The sequence below is a fragment of the Homarus americanus genome, unplaced genomic scaffold (genome assembly GCF_018991925.1).
Source record: "Homarus americanus isolate GMGI-L3 unplaced genomic scaffold, GMGI_Hamer_2.0 scaffold46197, whole genome shotgun sequence".
Taxonomy (NCBI): Eukaryota; Metazoa; Arthropoda; class Malacostraca; order Decapoda; family Nephropidae; genus Homarus; species Homarus americanus.
In genome coordinates, this window is record NW_024723050.1 from 537659 (window position 1) to 558032 (window position 20374).

The 20374-nt window shown below is 40.3% G+C and overlaps 1 protein-coding gene and 1 non-coding gene across 5 annotated transcripts in view; both read right to left on the minus strand.

The window, feature by feature from the left end:
* Positions 1–20374, minus strand: part of LOC121863229 (homeobox protein dve-1-like) — a 190408-nt gene that overhangs the window by 24937 nt on the left and 145097 nt on the right. For 3 of the 4 annotated variants that reach the window (XM_042361719.1, XM_042361721.1, XM_042361718.1), the window contains exons 6-9: positions 15133–15336; positions 12384–12503; positions 10516–10605; positions 4671–4907 (exon numbers count right to left, since the gene is read on the minus strand). In XM_042361719.1, coding sequence (XP_042217653.1) covers positions 4671–4907; positions 10516–10605; positions 12384–12503; positions 15133–15336 — 651 coding nt within the window. The remainder of the gene's footprint in view (positions 1–4670; positions 4908–10515; positions 10606–12383; positions 12504–15132; positions 15337–20374) is intronic. The other variant, XM_042361720.1, reaches the window with a different exon arrangement.
* Trnae-cuc lies at positions 2646–2717 on the minus strand. The gene has a single exon. It is a non-coding gene; the product is annotated as a tRNA-Glu (tRNA).

Genomic DNA, 20374 nt, shown 5'->3' on the forward strand with positions numbered 1-20374 from the left:
CCCCATATGCACATACTTTACCATACACATACCCTATATACACATACACCCTATGCACATACACCCTACTATACATACACACCCCACTATACACACTGTACACATACACCCCCCACTATACACATACACCCCCACTATACACATACACCATACACACACACTATACACATACACATACACCACACCACCATACACATCACACCCTATACACAATACACACACACCATTATACACCCCTGCTATACACATACAGACAAAATACTTTAGACACTGTGGACAAATACGAACCACTGAGTCACGTAGGTCACGGCAGGTTGTGATTTTAACGTGATATACTTAAAGAATATTTTTACTTATTTGTATTATTGTATTTTTCGTTGTAGTCTGATATAATGTAACGTGAAAAATTGCGTCCAAAAGCTATGTATTAAATCAATCACCTGTTCACCAGCTATAGATCAATCACATAAATGCTCAACAGGTATATATCAATCACTTTTATGTTCAATAGTTAAATATCAACCCCATAACTCTAAAATAGATGCCACATATTTACAGGTTATTGAGGGAGTCCCAAATCTAATTCTCAAGGCACACACAAACATAAAATGACGTATGTTGAATGGATAAACAAACACTAGTCTTCACCCAACTCTGTACAACCAACTCATATGGCAGGAGACGGCGCTACCAATACCACTAAAACCACCACCGATACCAGCTATACTGCCAATGGGTAAACGCTCCAACACAAAAAATTCGACGTACTGTATACCTCTTGACGTGTGGGGTATAGCGCATCTCAGCTCAAAAATCGTACGTCACCCCCCCCCCCCCCCACCACACAGAAGCCCGGGTTAACGATGATCTGATTGTAGCTTGTGATCTGTGCTGTTAACTATCGATGAATTAGCCTGTGGTTTAGCTATCAGGGGTGTGGTGGACGAGCAGGTACAGCACTGATCTCATTTCTTGTGAACCTTAAGACAGGAGGTGGGGTGGTAGCTATCCAGACAGAAAGGACAGAAAGGTTATTTGGTTTTGATTAATGAGTAGAATGCTTAAGAGTTCCAATGGCGTCAGAGGTTAGGTTTATAGACTGTATAGTGTGTGTGTGTTGCAATCGATCTATAATCAATCATGTGACCTATAATTTGGGCATTAGTCTAAAATCTATACTTATAACCTATCATATAATATTTCATACAAACAGACCAGTGCATTAAGATTTTCACCCAACCAAGAGAATATATTATCTTGTTCAGGTATAGCCTCAAACGGTATCCGACGCCATTTTAAACGCCATGTTTGTACCGCAGCTGAAATGAGTCATACATTCTCGAATCTCTTCTTTTTTTTTTTTTAAGAGAGCGTCTGTTGTACGTTTGTGTATTTTTCCGTCGGGGTTAAAAAACCAGTCCTTTGTTTGTTTTGGGGGTTAATTATTACTATTATTATTAGTGTGTGTGCGTGTGTCCTCCTCGGCCACTTTTTTTGTACACTCGCACCAAAAAGTATCGGTGCAGGGTGAGATCGACGACTTCCGAAACGATACGTATACACTGTGATATGTCGGGAAGGTTGGTAAGTGTATCCTCATAACCCCACCCACCTCCCACTAGGTGTTGCCACAATCAGTGTGTTTGTTTCCTCTTTTCGGATTGTTGCTTTGTGTCGACTGAATGATGAGCGAGGGTTAGGTCTCGGTGAACGTGGGTATAAAACAGAGGCAATATGAAGCAGTAGAGATCTACACATGCCAGACGACATGGAAACCTCAGAGGGAACACGAGGAGCTATTGTCCTTCATAAGGAAGGGTTCGGCGTCACAAATATTAGCCGGCGGGTTGGTGTCCACAGGAACACCGCTGCACGATGGATTCGGCGATACCTCGAAACTGGTGCTACAGACGACAGGTCTCGGAGCGGCCGTCCACGCTGCACCACCCCTCAGGACGACCAGGTTGAGTGGTTTATTTGGTAGCATAAATTAATGTGGCAATATTCACAAGTATCACAAATAATTTTGTTAACAGGGAGCTCCTCATATTTCATACTGTCTATTTATCACTTCCCGACCTTATTTATAACGGTTTGTTTCACTTGACCAGGGCTGCCAACATACGGCTGGAACAACTCGCCTTTCCCAATACCTATCGTCACTGGTCTCAAATTGTTCACACTACAGTATGCACCGATACTTTTTGTTGCGAGTGTACATATACTGTAGTCACTTCTTACGGTCAATCTCAACCTGGTATGATGATCTTCCAGGGAGGACATGGCGGTTGGTGGGTACTGTCTGACGCACGAAACAAATAATGGTTGCCCTGCGTGTACGAAGATGGCGGGCCCAAGGGCCACCTAGGGGTGAATTTGTTTAAGGTGTAGAGCTGTCGCCAACACAACAACCACACCCTGAGTTAACGAGTTGCATGACCCAGTGTCAAGGAATAGTCTAAGAAGGCCGGACAACTGTTTTGGCTAACTATTACCCGGAACACGAACCGCAAATCGATGAATATCCAGGTTACTAATTACTGCTGGGTAGACAGAGGAAAATGGCGCAAAGAAACTTGTCCATAGTTCCAACCTGCCCGGGGATCGAACCTGGGTCCACTCGCTTGGGTCGCCACGAAAAAGTCTTCCCATGCCGGGAATCGAACCCGGGCCTCCTGGGTGAGAGCCAGGTATCCTAGCCACTAGACAACATGGGATATACGAGACACACACACCTTAGCGGCCCCAGTCCACTCCCTTAACCCCCCCCTCCCCCTTTCTGTTGTTATCCCCTACCCTCACAGCCACCTTAGGAGGGCACGACATTCTAAAATCATGTTTGACAATGTTAGGGCCAAAAATGTAACAGAAGTTGGTATATTTCTGGACTGACGACCTTAGCCGCATTGTGGTATACGAAGTGGGGAGGGGGAACACCTCTGATGGTGTTTATGTTTACGAAGAAGGGAATTAATTTTTATCCCACATAATCAGTAACACTATTGCTGTAACGTTACCATCTTTTCCTAGGCTCTTGTAGTTGAGTCTATGTGAACGATGAAGATGCATTCTATATCAGCCACACTTCACAATTCTCTGAGATGAAAGTTAAAATATTTTGTTCAACCCAAACGAGGAAATTATGCACATGGAATTCGGTTCGTGAAACAAATGGAATTTACTTCTATTGTGGACGGCCACGCCAAGTCTAGTGTGGGGTGACTGTCTTTATTATTACTTGGTTGTGTCAGATAAATGTCTTAATTATACCATTTAAGACGAATTTTTGTAGTGGAAACATTCATTAATCCTGATAAATCAATATAAAGTTGGTTTCTTTCCGTAAAACCTCTCGCTTTTGAATCATGTCCGAACTTATGTCAACAAAACACTGCTGCTAAGTGACTGTAACACCTGCTGGATAAGAAGAAAACCACGAGGTTCTATGGTGTACAGTACATCATCAATCGTAACTTGGCTTCACTGCATAAATAATTCCCTCGGGGGGCGGTATCCAAGCTGGGTTCTCTTACAAGACGCCGAAATGTACATAAATGTCGCTGTTCTTACAATTCATGTTGGCTGTATGGCGGTGCAGTACCCAAAGGAATGAAATATAAACGAGGAAGAATAATGATAAATGAAGTACAGGAACATTAGTTTTGTGGGAGGACGTTATTATATGGTCTAGGCGGCATCCACTATCGTCCTGAGCTGTAGAATGTCGACGAAATATACGAGTCTGAATGTGCATGTCATCTGTTGGTTCTATGACTCGTTTAATAATGTGTAAGAATGAAATTACACGGAGACAGAAGAAAAATATTAAATGGAGTGAAAAACTGTATATATCTTTGCATGGCGGCAGTTGTAGAAAAAAAATTATATTTAAGATGTAAACATATTCGACGAGCGACCGCCATTTCTCTATATGACACCAAGACTCAGTATGTCGAATTATACCGTAAAAAAAAAATAAATACACCTCACCCAAGTTGACTGTGTGATAGTCTCGTATCTTGGGAGAATGAAATTGATACAGACAGACAAGAGAAGTTTAGTGAGCAACAGAGCGCCAGGAACTAATATAATTTTCTCTCCTGAAAATATCGTGATTGAGAAACAGTGATCGTGACGTCACAACCAATCAGTGGCCGATCTGTGATAACGTGACAAAACATGATTTTTTGGGGAGTGATGAAACCGACAAGCTTACAAGTAAAATTGGTTAAAATGACTGCTACTATTCAATCCCGCATGTCAAAAACTATTACTAAAATATATGTATATCTTTCAGTGACATGAATCTACTCCATAATGGAAAATAACTCTTAAAGAACACTTGAAATGGAACACAAAACGCGGACTGAATACGTTGACTAGAAAAGTGTAATATTTATTGTCAATTTAACCCCTTGAGTGCAATGACATTAACCCCTTGAGTAATACGTCATTAACCCCTTGAGTAATACGTCATTACACTCAATGGGTTAAGGTACTGTACTCAAAGGATTGGGTCATCGTACTCAATGGGTAAGATATCTTCCTTATCGGCTACTTCATTGCACTCAGGGGAGGACACTACTCAAAGAGACTAAAGAGTGCACAAAAACACTAAACACAATGTAAACAAACAAAGACATAACAAAAACAAACATTAAAACTCATACCTGATTTTCTTCATGTTGTGATTGTTGTTGTTGTTGCTGATGCTGCTGTTGTTGTTGTTGGATGTGGTCGTGAGGTGTGGGCGGGGAGTGTGGGGGTAGGGCGTGGGGTGGGTGGGAGGTAGGTGGGTATGGGTCGTGGTGTTCGTCATTATCCGAAACGCTGGTCTCATCCGGTGGCGGCGATTTCAGTCCGTTGAATGACCTGAATTCCTGCCGCTTGTAGGCCGCCCGCGCGTTCTGTGGGAGAGCCAGATACGGAGTTAGTGACCTGTGATCTACTTTTGTGACCGGTGATCTGTTTTAGTGACCTGTGACCTGCCTTAGTGACCTGTTTTAACATCACTGACTTTTTACTTGCCTTTATTGACCTGTGACCTGATTTAGTTACCTATGACCTGTTTTAGTGTTGTGACCTGCCTTAGTGACCTGCTTTAGTTACCTATGATCTGCCTTAGTGACCTGTGACCCGCTTTAATGACCTGTGACCTCATCAGTATACAATATAATACACATTTTGTAATTTAATCTCAACAATATACACTGACACGCAAAATGAATTTATATGTATACACAATTTTCTAAGGATAACAAACTGTGCTTCATATAAAAGACATCAATAATAATAATTTGAAAAAGTATATTGGGTTATAAAATGAAAGTAAAAAATAAGTTATATGAAGGTCAGAAAGTTACCTTAACCTAACCTAACCAAACTTATGCTAATTTTGCCGTAACAAACCGAACCTAATAGAACTTAACCTAGCAGAACTAAACCGAACTAACTTAACCGAACCTACCCTCCTCTATCGTTATCAAACCTAACCTTCCCTAGCCTATCCTAAACAACCCGACGTAAACCTAACCTAACCAACCTACCCTCCTCTATCCTTATCAAACCTAACCTTCCCTAGCCTATCCTAAACAACCCGACGTAAACCTAACCTAACCAAACCTAACCAAACCTTATTTAGGCTAATGAAACAAAAATGCGACTATATCCTGTCACTTTTTGCCCCAAGCAACATTGTGACTTCTTTCCCTGAACCTCAAAAATATGATGTCAAATTACAATCACGGTCTTAATAGTTAATATAATATCTCAATTATTAAACAATGGGTGACGTCACAATACATTACGCTTAGTTTTTTGTATGACTCGTAGAGGCCCAAGACTTTAGTGTGTGTGTGTGTGTACAGGTGTGTGAGCATGTGAGTGCATACAGGTGTCTGTGCGTGTGTACAGGTGTGAGTGCGTGTGTACAGGTGAGTGTGTATATACAGGTGTTTGTGTACAGGTGAGTGTGTACAGGAGTGTGTGTGTGTACAGGTGTGTGTGTACAGGTGTGTGTGGGTGTGTGTACAGGTGTGTGTGTGTGTGTGTGTGTGTGTGTGTACAGGTGTGTGTGTGTGTGTGTGTGTGTGTGTGTGTGTATGTGTACAAGTGTGTGTGTGTACAGGTGTGTGTGTGTGTGCAGATGTATGTATGTGTACAAGTGTGTGTGTGTGTACGGGCACGCTCCTGGTCTCCGGATATAAGATGCTCAAAGTCGAGGTGTTCCAATTAGCGGCACCTAAAGTAAGGCAACAAGATTCAACCCCCCAGCAGCGACGTATAACCTGGAGGAGTTCTTTGTCCCTGAGAGCTGGTTACACCGTCTTAAAGAACCCGCTACAGATACATCCACCAAAGACCCTAATGATAGTCTCTTATTAAATGCCCCTCAGCTGGGTAATACACGGCTCCGTCAACGAGAGTCAATGTAGGCAGGTGAAGTAACGTAGTCGGCAAAACAAGTATCTCTACCATTACCGTCCGTAATAATCTGATATATTGGGCCAAGACCTAAGACTATTCCTGTAGTTATCGCGGTGTGTGGGAGGCCTGCTGCTCTTGTGAGTGTTATACCAAAATAGCATTTCACGATAATTCCATATCTATTTCGTCCTTAAGTATTATGTATGTAACGTTATCTTGGCCGTATGTAGAATATAAATAGTTCTTTAATAGTGTAGATACATAAGAGGGGATAGTATTTCACTAGATTAATTATTTAAAGAAAAGTAACTCGCCGGCGCATATGGTCAAGTTCACATACTCGTCTCACAACACAACCTTATAGTTAAACGACACGTCACCATAATCAACGTATTTCATCGACACCGGTATTAATGTTAAAACTACACTGGTCCGGTTTTCCACGGTGGTACCAGTTGCTTCACAGCGCCTAGCCCACCACTTATCTGTGTACTTCGTACCGCCAAACGAACGAACCACCTCAGCGTTCTTACAACCTTGTAGTGGAGGGTGATAATCGCACCTCGAATTTCCTAACAGGTTTAGACATTGATGTTGCAGCCTTCCATCCTGTGTGGGTGAACTAATCATATGGCCGCAAGTGCCAAGACATTCGATTAAATGAATAAAGCCTCGACTTCATAATGGTATTTTATAACACTAGACCACTAATACTGCTTCATGGTCGTTCTCTAGACCACCAATACTGCTTCATGGTCGTTCTCTAGATCACCAATACTGCTTCATGGTCGTTCTCTAGACCACCAATACTGCTTCATGGTCGTTCTCTAGACCACCAATACTGCTTCATGGTCGTTCTCTAGACCACCAATACTGCTTCATGGTCGTTCTCTAGATCACCAATACTGCTTCATGGTCGTTCTCTATATGCTTCATGGTCGTTCTCTATACTGCTTCATGGTCGTTCTCTAGATGCTTCAAAGTGCTTCATGATCGTTCTCTAGATACTGCTTCATGGTCGTTCTCTATACTGCTTCATGGTCGTTCTCTAATGTATTAGATAAATAGATAGACCACCAATACTGCTTCATGGTCGTTCTCTAGACCACCAATACTGCTTCATGGTCGTTCTCTATAAAGTAACGGAAAATATTTACTCTATGCTTTTCGTTTTTATTTTCCTCGTGTAAAATAATGATATCGTAATAATGCTATTGTTGTAAATAGATAAATAAAATCAGATTTAATTAATAACACCTTACTATAACTTGAAGTAAAAACAGAATGTCAACACACCGAATATTCAATTTATTTTAAGCAACCTGTTTACTTCTCAATGATTTTCTCCCGTACACAATATTTATGAAGCGGCAACTCATCTGGAGGATTACCACCACCCTCCTACCGTGCTGAACAAGTACACCTACCCCTCTATATCTAATAATCACTAAAGTAATACAATGCACAAGAATACTTAATGTCGTTCAAAATATTATTTGTGGTATTATTTGATAAACTTTCATCACGGAACAATGTACGAGGAAGATTTTTCTATTATCAGGAACCAACCTATCCGATATATCAACGTGTCTCAAGCTACTGGTTATTTTTAATTCCACCGGACCCTGGGATCTTGATACACCTCTACTGACTGAGGTATTGTACAGTACCTTCTATAATCATGTCATGGCGGGGGGTGGGTGAATGTTTCCGCTCGGGGTAGTTACAATCATTGTATTCTGTTGTGTTTGGAAAGGAGTCTGGCGAACGTGAAAAGGTGGAGGTGAATGCCTGGCACTAGTGATCGGTCATTTAGGTTTAAGAAAGTATACAATGTCCTCTGTGACGCTTATTTGTCCACCTGCTCCACACTGTCAATATGGTAGAGAACGACGGGAGACGCACACGGTGGACGGGAACGCTGCTTTTTTTTTTTTTTTTTTTTTACAGGATTAGATCACCAGGGCACAGGGAAGGGCATTGACCCACATTGGGACCTGGGGGGCGAAAATAAAATAATAATAATAATAATAATAATAATAATAATAATAATAATAATAATAATAATAATAATAATAATACTGTAGAGACATAAATATGAAAAAAAATTCAAGAGTGAGAAACGATATACAGTATATATGTTGTGTTGTCAAAGTAAGAGAAACAATTGAGACCCTGCAATAGTGTGTAAATGAGGCAAAAAGTCAGATGAGCAACCTGAGACTGGGTCACAATTTTGGTGATGCCATATGACAGCAGGGTCTACCATTAGACAACACATTATGCTTCCAATATCTTCCCAGGCGGTAGTACATCCCTGTTTGATAGCTGCCGAAGTGGACGACTAATTCATTACTCTGTACTAGAAGACAAAAGCGGGTTGTCATTCCTGCGGTCTACGCCGGTCAAAACGAAATTGTATTCATTAGTCTTTAGAATCTAGAGACAGTCTTCAGGTCCTTCTATATCTTGGTGGCCCATAGACAAGACGGCTCCACACACACATGCATTCCCTCTCCTCCCTGGTTCACCGTACACACACACACACCCTCTCCTCCTGCCTCTTACAACAACCTTTGTTTACAGTCTGGCGCAACAGCTGACCAAGATGGCTCCCAGGCTGTGCCCAGATTCTCAAAAAGCTCGTCATGGTAATTTTTCCATACCGAGATGATGTGAGAAGGCGTCCTAAACTGGCTCACCCAATTCTGGCCTCAGATTCTTATTCCTTCGAGAGATGATTTTAGTTTGTTTGTTTTTTCTCCGTGGGTGATAATGTGAAACAAGCATCTTGTTGATTTTACCGAGGTACTGAGGTAGTTATTCAATTACATCCCTAAACTGTGATACGAGTTAACAAGGGGCCGTATTCAAGATCGTTTTACGTGGGCTATCCTCACACTGAGCTTTGCCCAAGCCGTGGGCGGTGGTCGTATTCTAGGTGGTACAAATTATGGGGTTTGTGTGGGACTTGCTGCAGGTCTGCCATCATAGGAAAAAGGGAGTGTTGGTAAGCTGGAGGCAAACAGCTGACCACAATTACTGTTAGTTGTGGGTAATAAAAATCAAGTAAAGATATACAGAATCAATAGAATGATCATATATACTGTATCGTACAAAGTACAAATCTTGTGGTATTTTTGTACAAGTTGCCCATAATCAGCTGAATCACTGCATGTCATCTGTTGGTTTACAATTGACCTGCTCGGTCCAAGCATATTCTCACGTCCACATAAAATGTGTGTGTGTGTGTGTGTGAGGTACAGTAAAGACTTCAGCATCAGTATTGACTCAACCCTGACCTGGGCTAACATGCTACAAGTATTGAAATATTTCGTTCATTTCAGATATACTATTTTAAAAATATATCACAAGTAAAAATATTGACAACTAAAGAGAAATCTTCCTGGAGTGTGTCAAACAACCCATACTGTAATGTTAGTTATGGGCAATAAGAATAAAGATATACTAATTCAACAGAATTATCAAATGTATCGTCTATATTAGTGGCAAGTGAGTACACAAATGTGGGTGTTAGATTATAGTAGGCCTAAAGACATTAACAAAATTGAAGGGATATTTCTATAGTAAGTCCTTCCTCTATATTCCCACTGGATTCATCAATGGGTATCAAATTTGCTCTTATTTTTAGGTAATCAAACGTGAAATATAAATTCTTTGGGGGTAGAGTATAAAGGTTTAACGCCACATCCGTCCTTTTTCGTCACCGAGGTTCATCATATATGTATGCTGATTATTTTTCCGACTATACTAGAAGCATTGCAACATATGTGTAATTACAATTATGTTAATAGTCAACATTGATTAAACCCTAAGGCCTTGCTGAGGGCGGCCACCCCCTTCTCACGAAAATTCCAGTAATACCCGTGATCAATGCTCAGTTTGCTCACGCCGCGAGCAATGCCCACCCTTCTTGAATGCAAAAATGAGGATTCCTTTGAGGAAAGCCCACGTAAAACGAGCTTGAATACGAACCAAGACCTCAAGAACAACATAATTCGGACATCGGCAAGCAGAGAGGAAGCACTTTTAGACGAGTACGATAAAATATTAGAACTACCAACTCACCTTGAACCAATAGACGACGTTGCTGACATCTAGCGGCTTGCGGCCTCTCCTGGACTCGAGGGCGTTGAGCTCAGCCACGTACTGCTGAATCTGGGCCAGGAACAAAATAGTAATACTTAATAGTTGTTATTAAATTGATGTTTTTGGAAAGGTGAATAGTGTTGGAAAAATCGGGGAAGTTTACTTAATCTTCATATTGTTAAACTGGGATAAAGGAACAACTGAAGAGAGAGAGAGAGAGAGAGAGAGAGAGAGAGAGAGAGAGACTGAAGTTTGATTTTACTATGTATGGTCGGACGAAGCCATGTCATATACAGTAAATTCTAACAAACATATAAACATTCACATTATATAAACACAACGATATTAGGTAAATACTCGGCTCTTTGTACACCCATTTTTACATCACACACATAGTTATATACAGTACATCCATATAATACCTTTAACACCACCAACAGCTTATACAGTCTGCCACCAACTAGTCCTGATCATGGAGGATAATTACTAACACTAACCAGTCAAACAAACCAGTAATTGACTGTCCTCACACACCCATGATGTAGTAGTAATACACCACCACACAACCGTCTACTACCACGAATAAAAGTACAAGTTCCTTCTTTTCATGGCAGATATTGTGATTCCGTGCAGCATTGTCATTACACAATTCCTACCACCACCACTACTACAAATATTTCAACTTCATATCCTCAAACACTTGAACATAATGCCAACAATCACACAAATTCATACACACTACAAAACAAATCCACAGCCATGAAAATCTCTTGAACACAAACCAGAAACAGTCACCACACACATCCACAAATATAATAACCTCACAAATCCAACCACACCGATAAAAAACACAAACCCACATAGCTATAACTCACTCAAATACATACACCCAAACTTACACAAACACAAACTGCCACACAAACCCACACATACAATCCCCCAGTAAATGTATAGATAACTGAATCACAATAAGGAACAGCTTTATGAAAATAATCTATAGATAAAAACTTTTTTCTTATGTCTAGAATACCCAGAAAAAAGGTGGAGGAATTACAACTTTCTTATATTTGTTTGTCTCTATTTGGCATTATGTTAGAATCGGTTATCTGGGGAATCTTAGGAATTTAGGTCAGGTTAGATATAATTCCTGGGTTCTGTAGCTAGGTTAGGTAAGGTTTGGATATCTAAATACAGGATTGACCGAAACTAGAATTTTATCCTCTAGATTCTATGAAGAGCAAATAAAAACTATCCATTGCACGCTTGATGGACGCCATATTCTCACTCATTCTGTTGACAATTAAGTAAGGTAACAACAACCTAACCATTCTACCTGACCTATGAATGCACTTCCATCTAAGGTAAATTAGGTAGGTTTCTTTTATTTATCCTGTCCACAATAAATGACCATACGCTGGAGAGCATATATTGGTCAGGTATGAAACGCTGCAAAGTTTTCTGTAGATAATTTTCCTGAAGTTGTTCCTTCTCACGAGTCGGTTATCTAAAGTATTACCCAAACACACAATGGTACAAGTATGCAATGCAACGTACACAGACGAAATAAACCTAAACATACCCATGAAGCTACACAAACCCACGACCACAGAAACCCACACAACTACACAAATTCACAATCACAAAAAATACAAACACACACAGACAACCAAAACCAACCAACAATTACAAACTCACAATCTTTTAATTAGAGAAATCCACACAAACAAACTACAATAAACCCACAAAGCCCACACAACTACACAAACTCAAGCAATCAACCATACAAACCCACCCACACCACCAACACCCACCCACACCACCAACACCCACCCCCGCAGAGGACGCACCTGTAGCCTGGTGGGGTGTTGATTTTCAGCGAACCATCTCTGGAGGCGGGGCAGCTCCAGCTCAGGGTCGAAGCTAGTCCTCATCCTTGTCTTCTGGGGTCCATACTGGCTCGTCACGGTCTGAAACAAGGTCAGGTCAGAGGTTAAGGTCAATGTCAATTTAGTTTAAGGTTGAAGTTTAAATACGGGAAAGATCAGGGTAGTATTAGGGTCACATAAGACATTGATCAAGGTTAAATAAATTCAGGGTTAAGGTCATATGAAATCAGGGTCAAGGTCAAATAAGGTCAGCAGGGATGGTATTGAGTGGGTCACATAATAAGAACGCAATTAGTGACACTGTACCATTTTAAGACATTTATTAATAGCCTATAGTATGTGCATAACCTTACTAAGACAACAAATGAAACACTAGTGACGATAAATTAATTCACTGAAGCACCAATTACCGGACATTTGTTCAGTGACACACAATAACAAAGCTTTGGCGGTTCACTTTCACACACGTAAATACTGTTTCTTATATCGAATCAAGAATGACAACTTTGTTTTCTTACCAGACATAATATCATTGTTAAAATCCTGCAGTACTGATTTCTCTCACAGCACCACCAGCCAAGTCTCAAGTTTACAAGTATTTTCCAGTCGATCCACCAGTTGCTCCTCACAGCGACTATAAAGTACTGAATCTCTACCCTTCACTGACCTTATTCTTTTGTCTGTGTTACCCCGGGATGACGAAACAGCTGAACATCGTAACTACAGGTGTTCAGTCGTTCATTTAATATCTTTTTACTGTGAATTTGATTTAATTTATGTTTATATAAGAATATTTTGTTATTAATTCTTATCAACATTCGTAAGTTTTTTCTTTCGTTTTATTTTGGTAGAAATTCTTTGTTGGATCTCTGTTTTAATAAACCTTGCTTGTAAAACAGTTTATGATTTATGTTGATCACACACACACACACACACACAGTTTACAGTCAGCCTACCCTTTAACAGTGTCGTTTCATCACTCATCTATGGCACTTTATCATGAACATCAATTTCAATAACATCATGAACATCTTATATTTTTTATCCGTCAATTTGGGTTGTGGTACAAATCTGATCTTACTATAAAACGCCATAATTGTTATGATTTATTATGTGTATTTAATTGAAATTTTATTGGGAATTTTTGGTTTTATGATCAACAGTTATTTGTATCGTGTGAATGACATCTTTTGACGCTTTACACAACTGACGATATTAATAGTAATAATGAGACTACTTCTACTACTACTACTACAACGACTACTACTACTACTAACAATAATAATAATAATAATACAGACGTCGACAATGCTAAAAAAAAGTAAATGATGACTAAAAATTGACCATTGCCAACAATAAGCCGCAGAAAACAAAATTCACGCGCGAAAAACATCCATTAGCCAGGTCAGGAAAAGCGCGGCTGTTAGGTTGACTAAACACAGCAAAAAAAATATCAAGTTTTCAGTGATTAATTTTTACCGATATTCAACCCAGATTAGCAGAGAACATTAGATTCAAATGTTTAACCCCTTCACTACGCGGGGACGCCACTTTTAATATCTCATTTGGTTAACGCCAGGCGACTTAATTCATCTCAGAGACGACACCATACACACAAGGGGTTAAGGATTGATCTCAAACTCATAACTCAAACTGACAGAAGACATATATTCAAGTGTTTAGGGATTTATTCACATCGACCGTCAACCCGGATTGACAACACGAAAACGCTCTTGCTTCACGTTTTCTGTGTTGGTATGAAGACGGAAACTGAAGGAATTTATGCTACTTACTAAAAACCGCTGATGTAGTAACAATGAAAGCAAGGGCACTAAAAAGTCAATAAAAAATCAATCTTTATCAAATAAAAAAGTAGCGAAATACATTAAAACATGATAAAACGGCAATTTATACGCACACTCGGTATTTTGGCGCCAATAACAAGAGCAACAACAAAAGAGAAACATGCCTAAATTAAATTCGACCATTGCTTGTGTTTACGTCGAGGCTAACCAGTTCGAAATCGCGTTAGATAAAATAAAATATTAATTTGCGTTCAGGAAGCGAACAAAAATATATATTACATTGATCTCATAACTACGCTGGATTATATTGATTGTCGATGGGGGAAGAGGTACAATATTTTTTTTTTGTGGGGGCGGCAGTGGGCGGGGCGTGGTGAGGGTGGGATGGGTGGATGGGGTTTAACACTATTTGGTATTGTGGTATTTATTTAGCTATTAATTTATTTTGAGGTATTAATACTTTTTTTTCGTTTTCAGTGTGTGTGTGTGTGTGTGTGTGTGTGTGTGTAATTTGTTTTTGTCGCTGTTATGGTGACATGTGTTTGTTGCTGTTATTATTATTGTTGTTATCACAGTCGTATTATTATTATTATTATTATTATTATCACAGTAATATCCTATTATTTCTACAGTGACAATTTATATTACTACTCCTTTACTGCTACTACTACTACTACTACTGAGATTAGTACTGTAGTAATAATAATAACAGTAGCAGCGTTAATGATAATGATACTACTACTAGTAGTAATTCCTGTTGTTGTTGTAGTGAGACTGAATACAAATCAACAACATAAAAATCACCTTTTCGATGTTTACAAATTTTCCAAACACTTTAGATAGTCCTACACTGCATCGAGGTATGTTCACATTACTGGAACGGTGGAACACTTGGTCATTCTTACCTGTATAGCTGGGTGGAGAGGCTCAGGTTGCATCTTCTCAATGGAGTGTGGGCGAGCGTGCACGTGGTGTGGGGGCGTCATCACATGGGCGGAGGGTGGTGGGCGTGAGACGTGGGCTACATGCACCGCCCACCATGCCTCGAACTGCCTGGCGGACTCCTCGCTCACCTCCCCAGACCCTCGGATCAGTGCTGACAACAAGCTCTGTGGGGGAAGGACAAGGGAGGGGGGGAGTTAGGTGAGGTGATTTTGAGGTTAACTTGTAAGTATTAGTACATTCGATTAAGGTGGTGGCAGCCAGAGCATGCAGTACTGTACGGTACGGTACGGTTGTGAGGCTGATAAAGGTTCGGTTCGATATTACAGTTCGCTAATTTTTTCAATGTTCGGTACGGTACGAAAGTACGATTAATTTTTCGTACTTTTATCGTACCATTTCGAACCAAGGCACGTGGCCAGGACAATAGCTTGGGGCGATGCAGGTGTGTTCCAGCCTTCAGGCCAGGTCAGGTGAAGCCGTAAAGTCAGGCCAGGTTCAGGTCAGATCCGGCCACACTCAGTGAGCCAGTGAGACCCAAAAAATTACATTGCCCCAGGGGGATGTCATTACCAGCTGAGACACACACACATACACACACACACACACACACACTGACACATTCTCCTCTGGGTGCCAGTGTCACAAGCTAGTGTCGAACAAACCTTTTCCGGTTTTCGCTATATATTGCAAGAAAGTCGGCTGGGACTCAAGGCAGACATTATTGATGCTATTGTGATGTTGAGTTGCAACACATAAAAAGTAGTTTTTGTGGACAAAGGACAGAAAATTAAATAAAATGTGTAATTTATCATTAATGTGTTAGAATATTATATATTATTATGTTAAGAATAAAATACTAAAGTTAATAATATATTTATTCTTGCTTTGTCACACTTTAAATTGGGCTACATTTTGTTGGGGGGCGGGGAGGACGAAATCACGGTACGGTATTTTTCCTTTGGTACGAATTGCGATAAATCAATCGTACCGTACCGAACTGCCCGCTCTGGCACACACACACACACACACACACACACACATCTATCTACCAGAAAGTATAAACAAACATGAATCTTCCCGCTACAAACAAGCAAACAAACATAATGTATCCATCAAAGAAATGTAAATACGTTGATCTTATGGCCAAAAAATGTGTAGACAAGAAATAATACTCAACAAAAAGGTTTATTTCGAAACGTTTCTCTGATTGCAAAAAAGTTCAAACAAACATAAATAATCCCCAAAAGTGTCAACAAAAAACCTACTCCTTAAAAAAACTGCAAACACAAACAAAACATATCCACAAAAAAGTGTAAACAAATAAATATAACAGCAAAAACATAAGTGAGAACAAACAAAATATACCTCATGAAAAAAGGCAAACACAAAATTCACCCATCAAAAAATATATATAAGCAAACAGATCTACCCATTATAAACACTGCAAACACAAAACATTGACACATATGACACAGCCAAACAGTACAAATATAAACAAATGCAATAACAAAAATCTACCCATTAAAAAAATAAAAAATCCCCACCCAATCGAATGTAAACAAATAAAAAAATCCCCACCCAATCGAATGTAAACAAATAAAAAAATCCCCACCCAAACAAATAAACAAAACACTCACCAGAAAAAACAAAGACAAACAAACAACCCCAAATCTTAACCACAACCTTAAAACAAAAATATCTTTACAGTGACATGTCGTGGAGCAGGCTGGTGACCCCCTTAAATAATCGGTGCATTTATCTGCGCCTGTCCCTGTGACGTAAGGATCAGCAACGCGGCAGAGAGTTATCCCCAGATACCGTCAGCATGAGGCGGACCACGTCGGGATTACCACCGGGATTTATCTGATTTACAACTGCCTTCAGGAGACATTCACAGGCGCCTACACACTCAAGAGGGGGGGTTATACTCCTCCTGGTGGTGGTGATGCTGCTATTATTGTCTCCGTGTTAATGTTTGAGTGGCTGTGTGTGTGTGTGTGTGTGTGTGTGTGTGTGTGTGGTATCTCTGTTTGGAACCCTGTGTTGGATGTGTGTGTCAGTCAGTTGGCAGCCCTGTGTTGTAAGAGTGTCAGTTGGTAGCCCTGTGTTGTAAGAGTATCAGTTGGCAGCCCTGTGTTGTAAGAGTATCAGTTGGCAGCCCTGTGTTGTAAGAGTGTCAGTTGGTAGTCCTGTGTTGTAAGAGTGTCAGTTGGCAGCCCTGTATTTGTAAGAGTGTCAGTTGTCAAGTCAACGATCATTAGGCATGCTCGTCTGTCGATCTGTCTGTCGATCTGTCTGTCTGCTCTATCCATACACTTCATATTACTAACTAACCCAACCACCGTTAATCTTAAAACACAATATACATATCACACCAGCAGCCAACACTGCTCAGTTGACGGTGGGGAACGACTGGTAACCCAAACTCTCGTACGGCATGGAGACTCCGGTAGAGATTAGTTTGGTTCTAAGAGAATATTAGTTTGTTGTTGTTATATTTTCTTTTCACTCTCCTACTATTCATTTTATTTTCTCCTTCTTCCCCTTCTCCTCTTTCTCCTCTTTTTAACTCTCTTAGTTTCCTTTCTTTTACTTTTCTTTCCTCTTCTTCACCATTTTCTATCATCCTTTTATTCCTCCTCCTACTCTTCTTCTTCCCTTCCTATTCTCCCTTCCTCCACCACCTCTACCTTTCTCTTTCTCCTGTTGTTTCCTCTTCCTTCTTTCCTCGTCTTGCCCTCAATTCCCTAACCCAACTGTAAGCTGTTGTTTGTATCATGTCTACAGCACAAGAGAGAGACAGACTGAGCTCAGCCAATCAGTATCCACGATCAGCTTCTTTCTCCGGTTTTCTAATACGCGACATTTTTAGGAATCTATGATAATCCCAGAAGTAAGATTGCTCCTTCAGTTGTACGGGCTTATTTGGTTTGCTTTTTCATCAAAATTCGTAGGAGAAAAGATGTTTGATTGAGATTTCTTAATATATGTATCAGAAAATTCAAAATTGTATCTATTTTAAACTACATCAATTTTGTTGTTGTTTTTTGTGTTTGAGTGTTGATATACTTATTGTACGTATAATCTATATAGTAATTAGTATATAGAACCAAACATTAACGATAGATGTAGAAGTAAGGATAATGTCTTAATATTTACTTCATTACAAACTATGAAATATAATGAAGAAAAAAATTTAATCACCTGTAGTCACTCTGAAACCTTTTGGCTATAATGACCATATATACTTATTCATAAATTACAGTATAATTACAACAAATACAAAACAATAACTCATATTTAAAATAAAAAAATCACGTTCCAATCTGACGTAAAAAACAAATTATCCGATCAAGAAGAAGCAAACAAAACGTACTAAAGCTCAACTAAATTACCCGTGGCAGGATACGAACCCACATTCGCCAGCTTCACAGAGCCAAGTTGCAGTTGTGGGGATGAGCGTCTGCCCTAAATGCTAACAACCGGCTTAAGAGGCGATATTGTAAACTCTATTCAGACGAACCTCAGTCGCCCCTGAGTCCTGAGTCGGCCATTGGAAAACCACGCTGAAGGACGAGGTCATCTACTCCCTCCTCCCTTCCTCCCACCTTTTCCTCATCCCCCCCCACACACACACCGAGGACATGGTGGGGGGAGGAGGGGTGATTGTTGTTTAACTTGTATACTTGTAGGTGGAGATACGGCTGAGAGTATGGTGATGGGGAGGAGGAGAGTATGGTGATGGGGAGGAGAGTATGGTGATGGGGAAGGAGGAAGAGGGAGGAGAGTATGGTGATGGGGAGGGAGGAAGAGGGAGGAGAGTATGGTAGAAAGAGGTGAAGTAAAAGAAGAAAGAGCAGGATAAGAAAACGAAGAATAACTAGAGAGACGTAAGAAGGAAAAACAAAATATAATAAATACGACAAAGAAAGAGGAGAGGAAACACATGGAGAAGATAATGTGATAATAATAATAATAATAATAATAATAATAGAGAGAAAGAGAGAGAAAGAGAGGAGGACAAACAAGACTTGTCGTCCCATAAGCTGAGCCAAGTTACACTGTGTTGAGATGATCGTCTTCTAAGGAGTGTACAGTATTATCGTTTGATTCTGAACATAAAACAAAACATTTTTACTCAAGTCCACACATGTTTTTGTTTCTGTTTTTTTTTTGTTCTAATGTTTGTAAATAAATCACCGTAGTTTTTTTTGTAAATAATTATCAGTGATTGATCTTAATAGTTGTAAATAACGTCTGTCTGTAAATCAACATAGATCCGTAGGTCAATGGATTCTGAGATGTGTAACAGGCGTGAAGGTCTAACTATGGCGTGTATAAGAGGCGTGGCAGAGCGTGTGATTTGAAGTTACGAGGAAACAACAAGAATGGATTTCAAATGGTCCTTGGTTTTCTTACAAATGCCCCCTCCCGCCGCTTCTATCATGCATTAACCTTATTCAACTGCGTTCTTCCTCATGCATTAACCTTATTCAACTGCGTTCTCTTCTCATGCATTAACCTTATTCAACTGCGTTCTTCTCTCTCTCTCTTCTCTCATCATTCCATTCACTCTCTTCTTCTCTTCTTCTCTCTCATCGTCGATAAAGATTAGTAAGAGAATTAATTGAAAGGGCGACAGCACAACGTATTAAAAAGACCAGCAAAGGATTGTAGGGTAAGCGTCTTAGTGAATCACTGTTAAACGATCTGAACACAATTGCTCGGTAAATGTAGGGGAGGAGGAGGTGGAAGAAGAGGAGGAGGAGAAGAGAAGAGGGAGGAGGAAAAAGAGGAGTAGAAGAGGAGGAGGTGGGGAAAGAAGACGAAGAGGAGGTGGTGGAGGAGACGAAAGGGTGGAGGATCGTGAGGAGAAGGAAAAGGAGGAAGAAGAGAAGGAGATGGGGAAGGAAGAGAAGGAGGAGGAGGGAAGGAAGAGGAGGACCAAGATGAGGACGAAGAGAGAAAGGAAGAGGGGACCAGGAGAAAGAAGAGGAGGAAGAAGAAAATGAGAAGAATATAGGAAGAGGAAGACGACCAAGAAGAGGAGGAGGTGAAAGACCAAGAGGAGGAGCAAAGGGGAAAAACAAAAGGAAAACCAGGAAGAGGAGGTTGAAGAGAAGGAGGTAGAAGAGGAGGAGGAAGAAGAGAAAGAAGAGGAAGAGGAGGAGGAGGGAAGAGGAGGAGGAAGAGAAGGAGGAG